Genomic DNA, 7,847 nt, shown 5'->3' with positions numbered 1-7,847 from the left:
GGAATCTGGACTGGTTTTCTACATGGCCAGATTCAACCATGCAGACTTTGTTACCATCCAGGTATCTATCTACTGCTCCGTCACTCCTAACCTCCATTGTATTATAACATACAGACAGACTTTGCAAAGTTTGGGCTAACCCAATAAAGGGGAGGGGGGAGACATGTGTGTGTTCATGTGTTACGATCTGAGACATGAAAGAAATCTAATATCTAGCCATTTCTCTCTCTCTCTCTCCTCAGATAAAGGATGGCCAGGTGTGTCTGGCCTTTGACCTGGGTAATGGGAACATATCTGGCTGCGTTCCTCTCTCCATCAGCGATGGGACTTGGCACAAGGTGAGCTGGCTCATTCACTCACTGTCCATTCATTTTCCATTTATCCCTTTAACACGTTTGCTAGGCTTTCAGTTGTGTTCAACAGTTTTTACCTTAGATTACATTTTCATACACACATTTGTAGGCCTCCTGTCACCTATTCTTCTCTTGCTCGGTGAGAACTGAAGCCAGCCTCCACTGTTAGTCAGTCAGCTGTCCTTGACAAGTGACGGGCCATAAATCATGTCATGTTTGAATAAACCAAGAAAGCTCGCCTGAACCTGAAATATGGTCTTTGAAATGAATGTAAATTGGAAAATGTAATAATAATAGTAAAATAAAAAATAACGCCTTTGAATAATATTAATTTAATATAAAATCTGGGCTTGTTTTGGTACAAGATAGAAGCAGTCAGAGTTCATGTGCATGCAGGGAACAGTGACACACTGCAGGCACACTGAGGACATTATACTGTAGGATAAGACGTTTTGGGCTTCTTTAATTTTGTGTCACACAATATTTAGCTTTTAAAAAATAAATCACCCTTTAAGTGGTCGTATTTGTTTATGACAAGGCTTACAATGATACTTGGTGTTGGTTTTTATTATATGTTTTATTGTACTTACCTCTATCCTCACTGTGTTTAATGTTTCGTCTGACATCAGGTCAAGGTGTTGCGTAACCAGAAGAGAGGTCAGCTGTCCGTGGACAATAAATACAATAAAGTGATATTCAGTCCAAAGAAGGTACGTTACTGTCTCTGTTAGCCTTACAGTACGTCTCTGTGATTCATAATTACCGGTAGTTGTACACTGGTGTCATGCACTGAAAAATAGACAATCTACAAGCTGACAATCGCAACACATGGCAGCGCGACCCGTTTTGAACGAATATTGCCTATTCTTGGTGCATGAAACCTGTGCACAACTGCAAGTATAACATCATTAATTACAATTGCAACCACACACATAACCCACATGACCTGCATGATATAGTTAGACTCAAGATAAATCTGTGTACTCCAGTACCCAATTATCTTCATACTGTCTATGAGTGTATAGTTAGTTTAAAGGAAGTGTAAAATAAATATATTTTAAGAATTTCTATTTGTACAATAATTCTCTCTCTCTCTCTCTCTCTCTCTCTCTCTCTCTCTCTCTCTCTCTCTCTCTCTCTCTCTCTCTCTCTCCAGGCTGACTTGCTGGATGTGGTGGGAACGGTTTATTTGGGTGGATTGCCGCCCAACTACTCCACCAAGAGGATAGGACCGGTAATTACACACACACGCACGCAGCCACGCACACACACACACAACACACACACACACACACACACACACACACGAACTAGAAAACATTCTACAGTAAAGCTATTGTGTGTTTCTCTCTGTCTAGATTCTCTACAGTATCAACGGCTGCATTCGTAACTTTAGGATGTCTGGACATGGTGTGAGCCTCAAACCATCGGTTCCAGGTAATGCATCTATTTATCTATTCTATAGACTAGAGTCCATTGTGATCATATCAGCCTCATGACACTGTGTCAGTGGTTAGAGTCCATTGTGATCATATCAGCCTCATGACACTGTGTCAGTGGTTAGAGTCCATTGTGATCCTATCAGCCTCATGACACTGTGTCAGTGGTTAGAGTCCATTGTGATCCTATCAGCCTCATGACACTGTGTCAGTGGTTAGAGTCCATTGTGATCATATCAGCCTCATGACACTGTGTCAGTGGTTAGAGTCCATTGTGATCATATCAGCCTCATGACACTGTGTCAGTGGTTAGAGTCCATTGTGATCATATCAGCCTCATGACACTGTGTCAGTGGTTAGAGTCCATTGTGATCCTATCAGCCTCATGACACTGTGTCAGTGGTTAGAGTCCATTGTGATCATATCAGCCTCATGACACTGTGTCAGTGGTTAGAGTCCATTGTGATCATATCAGCCTCATGACACTGTGTCAGTGGTTAGAGTCCATTGTGATCATATCAGCCTCATGACACTGTGTCAGTGGTTAGAGTCCATTGTGATCCTATCAGCCTCATCACACTGTGTCAGTGGTTAGAGTCCATTGTGATCCTATCAGCCTCATCACACTGTGTCAGTGGTTAGAGTCCATTGTGATCCTATCAGCCTCATCACACTGTGTCAGTGGTTAGAGTCCATTGTGATCCTATCAGCCTCATCACACTGTGTCAGTGGTTGGTGGTTGTATCATGTAGAGTCCATTGTCATCCTATCAGCCTCATCACACTGTGTCAGTGGTTGGTGGTTGTATCATGTAGAGTCCATTGTCATCCTATCAGCCTCATCACACTGTGTCAGTGGTTGGTGGTTGTATCATGTGATCATATCAGCCTCATGACACTGTGTCAGTGGTTGGTAGTTGTATCATGTAGAGTCCATTGTGATCCTATCAGCCTCATCACACTGTGTCAGTGGTTGGTGGTTGTATCATGTATGATACACTTAGTTTGATGCATGTGTTCCATAACGTTGCTGTTGGATGGAAACATCATTATGGTCATAACATTTATGTTCAAATTATTCAAATTAAAAAAATGGCAAAAATAGCAGAACAGTTTGTTCCGACAAGCCTATTTCTGGAGAAGAGATTTGGGGCCCTATCTTGCCTATCCATAAACTTATTTGCCATGTGTTACTATTTTGAAAAACATTTTAATAGTTCAACTAGCCGATCTGCATCGACGCAGATAAGGGGTAAGATATAACTGATGTAGAAATGAGTGGTGCTAGTAGTATAGACCCCTGAGGGACTCAGGGGTATATAGGGAGTAAGTGTGGGATTAAATAGCTAAAACAGTTGATCTAAATAACGTGAGCTTGTAGTGTTGGGGAATAATTGAGGTATAGGAGACCCCCGGATGTAAACCATTAATATCCAGCCGGTACCATGATGGGCACTATAAACTGTACTTCCACAATTCCACATGTACCCCTAGTAATGTTCAATACTATATACTGTAGTTCCACAATTCCACATGTACCCCTAGTAATGTTCAGTGGACTGTAGAATATGCTCTGTTCACTCTGTATCCTATACCCCTATGTACTGTACTGATGTACTGTTAACGATACCGCCGATGCACAAGTTAAACCAGGCCTCTCTCCTCATCTGACCTCTCCAGTTAAACCAGGCCTCTCTCCTCATCGGACCAAAGCACATCTGTTATCCAGATGTTGTTATTGAGGGAACGGAGAGGTGAGGTGGCGAACAAAAAGTCCATCACCCGGGGAAATTGGCTAAGAGCACCCGCAGTTTAGGCCGGCCAAGGGAAACTTCTACGTATGGTGGTCCTCAGGACCGGTTGATTAATGGTTGTTATTGAACGGTTGACGACGGTTATGACGACTGTTATTGAACAGAGTGTAACCGTGGTGAAAACAGAACGGGGTGTTGGCGACTCTTCCCGTGCGGTCATCCGGAGATGTTTGGCCTGATACTGCCTAATAAGGAATCGAACCAGAGAGAGGAGGTCCTTGATTTGGGCATAAATACGGTGGATCTTACCATTACCAGTCAGTTCTGCCGGCTGGCTGCTGAACTCCGGCCGATCTTGCTATCTGTGCATGGGACCTTTGACCTTTGTGAGATGACATCTCTCGTCTGACAACTACTTCTATGGATTAAATAAACCTTTCTTTGATTGCACCGTCGACTCCGGTCTGTCCATTTCGTCTACAATTGGAATTCTTCCACAGTAGATTAGCTATTACATTTTAGAATGTCTTGGTACTTTTACTCAAGTCATATTGTTGAACGCAGGACTTGTACTACAAGTACAGTATTTGTACATGTTGGTAGTGAGTAAAACATCTGGACGCTTCCTGACACCAGCAGAGAAACAGAGTATTTGTACATGTTGGTAGTGAGTAAAACGTCTGAACGCTTCCTGACACCAGCAGAGAAACAGAGTATTTGTACATGTTGGTAGTGAGTAAAACGTCTGAACACTTCCTGACACCAGCAGAGAAACCAGAATTGGAACACTTCAACCTGGACATGGCCACGCCCACTGGCAGTCACATGGTGGGAAGCTGCTTCACCTCCACAGAGACGGGGACCTATTTCCATGGCAGTGGCTTCCTCAAAGCAGGTGGGCTTCCTGTTCTACTGTGGCTGCAACACTTCATCACAGTCATCCATTATTAAAACAATAATATTTAATTTGGGAAGCAACTCCGTTTAATATCCATTCTGCCTCTGTCTCTGTCTCTGTGTGTGTGTGTGTGTGTGTGTGTGTGTGTGTGTGTGTGTGTGTGTGTGTGTGTGTGTGTGTGTGTGTGTGTGTGTGTGTGTGTGTGTGTGTGTAGTGTCGACCTACAGAGTGGGTCTAGATGTCAGTGTATCTCTGGAGTTCAGAACCAGCAGAACTAACGGGGTTCTGTTGGCAGTCAGTAACCAGGGCAACGAGGGACTGGGCCTGGAGATCAATCAGGGAAAGGTGCGTGAGCGTGTGCGCACGTGCAAACACACACACACACACACACACACACACCCACACATGTACACACACGCACACACACACACACACACACAAAGCCTATCCCAAGTCCGTAAGTCAACCTGATATTGGGTTAACATCCCCAATATCCCCTGACGGCACTGATGCCATGTTCAACGAATAAAAATGATTCATCAAATAACCCAAAAGAAAATGCCATGAATATTTATGCTGCTCGCTCCAATAGTTAAGTCAGTGATTCTCAAACCTTTTCATTTGAATGCCTCCCAGGCAGCTTGTTATGCCTGTCTAACATACAGTATTCCAGAGGACAGGTTCAGGGTTCATTTCCATATAACGCTATACGGCTCGGTTTGAGGTTTCACATTCATGTCCTCAGAACCTCATTTGGGCCCTGCTCAGAAGGTGCTGCTAAACCTCAGTTCTGGGAACTCAAAACTCAGAACTTACACTTTCCAAATAAATGTTCTCTATTATAGCAAGAATATCAGATCTACAAGCTCACAGCACACTGTGATGTGACACGTTGTGACTGAGCTTGTAAATCAGATATTCTTTTAATAGTTAAAAAAAAAAAATTGATGACGTACCTCTCCCTCTAGGGGGGGTTCTGGAAAAAACTAAAACAAACACCATCACGGGACTTAACAGGTTCTGGAAGGTTTCAAGTTATGAAAGGTTCGGTGCTTCCCTTTGTAGTCATAGTAACAGAGTGAGAAACCTCAAACCTGTAAGGGTACAAATGGTTCTTCTATCAATCATTTAGCTGCGGACCCCCTGGAACCCCTCAGGGTCCCCTGGGTGTCCCCGCACCCACTTTGAACCACTGAGTTAATTAACATTCTCTGTGCCCCCCCATCCCCCCAGCTGCTGTTCCACGTCGACAACGGAGCCGGACGAATCACAGCCGAGCACGAGCCAGAGGGGGCGGGCCTGTGTGACGGGCAGTGGCACTCGGTCATTGCCAAGAAGCAGCGCCACAGGCTGGAGCTGGAGGTTGACGGAAAGAAGAGCCAAGCGGAGAGTCCCAATGCTCGCTCCAACGCCTGCGACACCAACGACCCCATCTACGTAGGGGGACACCCTGGTACGTAGAACACCCTCTCCCTCGCTCACAAAATGACCCCGTCCGAAGTCACATACTAGTGACGACTATGGTGCTGACTAATATGGTTAATGACTATGTGTAGCATGTAGTATGTTAGTATGTGGTTTCTCATTATAGAAATAAAAAGAATGGGTCGCACACACCAAGACTGCGTTTTAGTTTTTATCTTTGCTATCTATCCAGCCTTCATCAGTGTCCGGCTGGATAGCCGGATAGCCGAAAATGGATAGTCGAAACGTCTGTCATTGATCCATCATGAAAGAATAAAAACGAAAAGCCAGCATTACCTTTATTTCTATAATGTGATTTGAACGGGTAATGCACCATAAGTCAGAGTGCGTGGTCACAAGGAAAGTTTTCTATCACTATGTGGTTTCAGACACGTCAAATCTCTCCTGTCTTCATTGTGTTTATTCATGTCTTTTCTACCTGAATCACTCACTTAGGGCACCTCCTCATCTCTTTATCTCTCTCTCTCTCTCTCTCTCTCTCCAGATGGACTTCATCAGGCAGCTCTCTCCACCAGCGCCTCATTCCGAGGCTGTATGAGAAACCTAAAGATTACCAAGGGCGGCAAGACCATGGAGGTCCACTTCAACAAAGGCCTGGAGATGAAAGGAGTCCAGCCTATGTCCTGTCCTGCTCTCGCTGCCTGAGCAGCACTCTGCATCACTGCTTCTCTAACTTTTTAATGTCATGGACCCCCCCCCCCCCCCCCCCCCCCCGGATTAGTATGAATTGTGGCCACGGACCCCCTTAACTCTGAGAGTGTAGAAACAACCAAATGTCAGTCACTACCAATAGCTGGGCAGCCTCAGGGACCACCGGGGGTTCCAGGACCTCACTTTGAGAACATAGTCAGTAATAGAGTAGTTTAATTCTCCAAAAGATATGATAAATGATGCAAGCAAACAAAAAATTGTAATCAAAGCTGTGCAGTGTGATTACATTTACTAGTCTATTTACTTGTCTTGTCTGTTGAGGGTTATTTTTCATATTTGTGCGATTAAGTGAATGAATACATCACAAGTGCAGTACTTTTAAGTGGAGGAACAGAGGAAATGAACTCTGGAAGTTTTTTTTAACCTGTTTCATGTAGGGCTACTTAATTACACTTAATTACAGCCTAATATATTTTTCTACGTTGTATCTGTGTCTCTTATTGTTCTACAGTATTTACATGAGTGGTAGCTTCCTGACTGCAGTGCCTTTTAGAAGCATGAAATTGTTCTCGGGCAGTAACCTTGCATCTCCATATTTCAATTAATGCCCTATATCATACTACAGCAATGGCATCACACAAAAGTTGAAAAAAATAGCCAATCTACAGACATGTTGTGAGCTTGTCGATCTGCTAGTTTCGCTCTTTTTTAAAGAATTTAAAGTTGAAGTGGTTAAAGTGTGTCTGTGGGTTTTGAATGTTTGACCAATGATATATGTTAAATAACTATTGGATCCATTGGAACACAGGTTGTTCTCTTTTTTCCCCTCCTTTCATTTCTGGATGTTCTCTAGGCCTCAATATTTTACAATTGATTGGAAGTATTTGTTTTTGTCTGTCATCTTCTTTGGCAAGCCAGCTTAACAGGATTGTGTTTACTGCATGGCGTGGTTTAAAATAATGTATAAGACAGTCCCTACTCCCTTTAAATATATTTCTGGTGGCATCAGACTGAATATTGTGTTTATTTAAGCAGAACGGTAATGTTACGGTATGTCAAATTATAGACTATAGTTTTGTTATTGGCAGGGGGGTGCGTTAAGAAATACAATTATTTTAGTGGCATCAGAAATAGATTTGGCCATGCAGCAATATACGCTTAATTATAAGTTGTTCAGTATATCTGAATGCTTGTCTTGACCATAGACTGTAAAAAATATGGACAAAGCGTTCCCCGGGTCTAACATGGACGTAAAATGAAGCCTCTTA

At 43.3% G+C, this 7,847-nt stretch overlaps 1 protein-coding gene across 7 annotated transcripts in view; it reads left to right on the top strand.

Moving 5' to 3' along the window:
• lama2 (laminin, alpha 2) overlaps positions 1-7,587 on the top strand; it is a 254,248-nt gene extending 246,661 nt beyond the window's left edge. For 5 of the 7 annotated variants that reach the window (XM_083790710.1, XM_083790712.1, XM_083790711.1 and 2 more), the window contains 9 exons: positions 1-61; positions 243-338; positions 983-1,063; positions 1,510-1,587; positions 1,712-1,790; positions 4,312-4,440; positions 4,658-4,788; positions 5,677-5,896; positions 6,413-7,587. The exon at positions 1-61 is cut by the window's left edge and continues 33 nt beyond it. In XM_083790710.1, the coding sequence (XP_083646836.1) occupies positions 1-61; positions 243-338; positions 983-1,063; positions 1,510-1,587; positions 1,712-1,790; positions 4,312-4,440; positions 4,658-4,788; positions 5,677-5,896; positions 6,413-6,573 (1,036 nt within the window). In that variant the 3' untranslated portion in view covers positions 6,574-7,587. The remainder of the gene's footprint in view (positions 62-242; positions 339-982; positions 1,064-1,509; positions 1,588-1,711; positions 1,791-4,311; positions 4,441-4,657; positions 4,789-5,676; positions 5,897-6,412) is intronic. The other 2 variants (XM_083790714.1, XM_083790709.1) reach the window with 1 other exon arrangement.
• Positions 7,588-7,847: the final 260 nt, after the last annotated feature.

The sequence above is a fragment of the Protomyctophum parallelum genome, assembly GCF_964188405.1.
Source record: "Protomyctophum parallelum genome assembly, chromosome: 19".
Lineage (NCBI taxonomy): Eukaryota > Metazoa > Chordata > Actinopteri > Myctophiformes > Myctophidae > Protomyctophum > Protomyctophum parallelum.
Note: the sequence above shows the minus strand (reverse complement) of the source record. Positions and strands in the feature narration are given on the sequence as shown.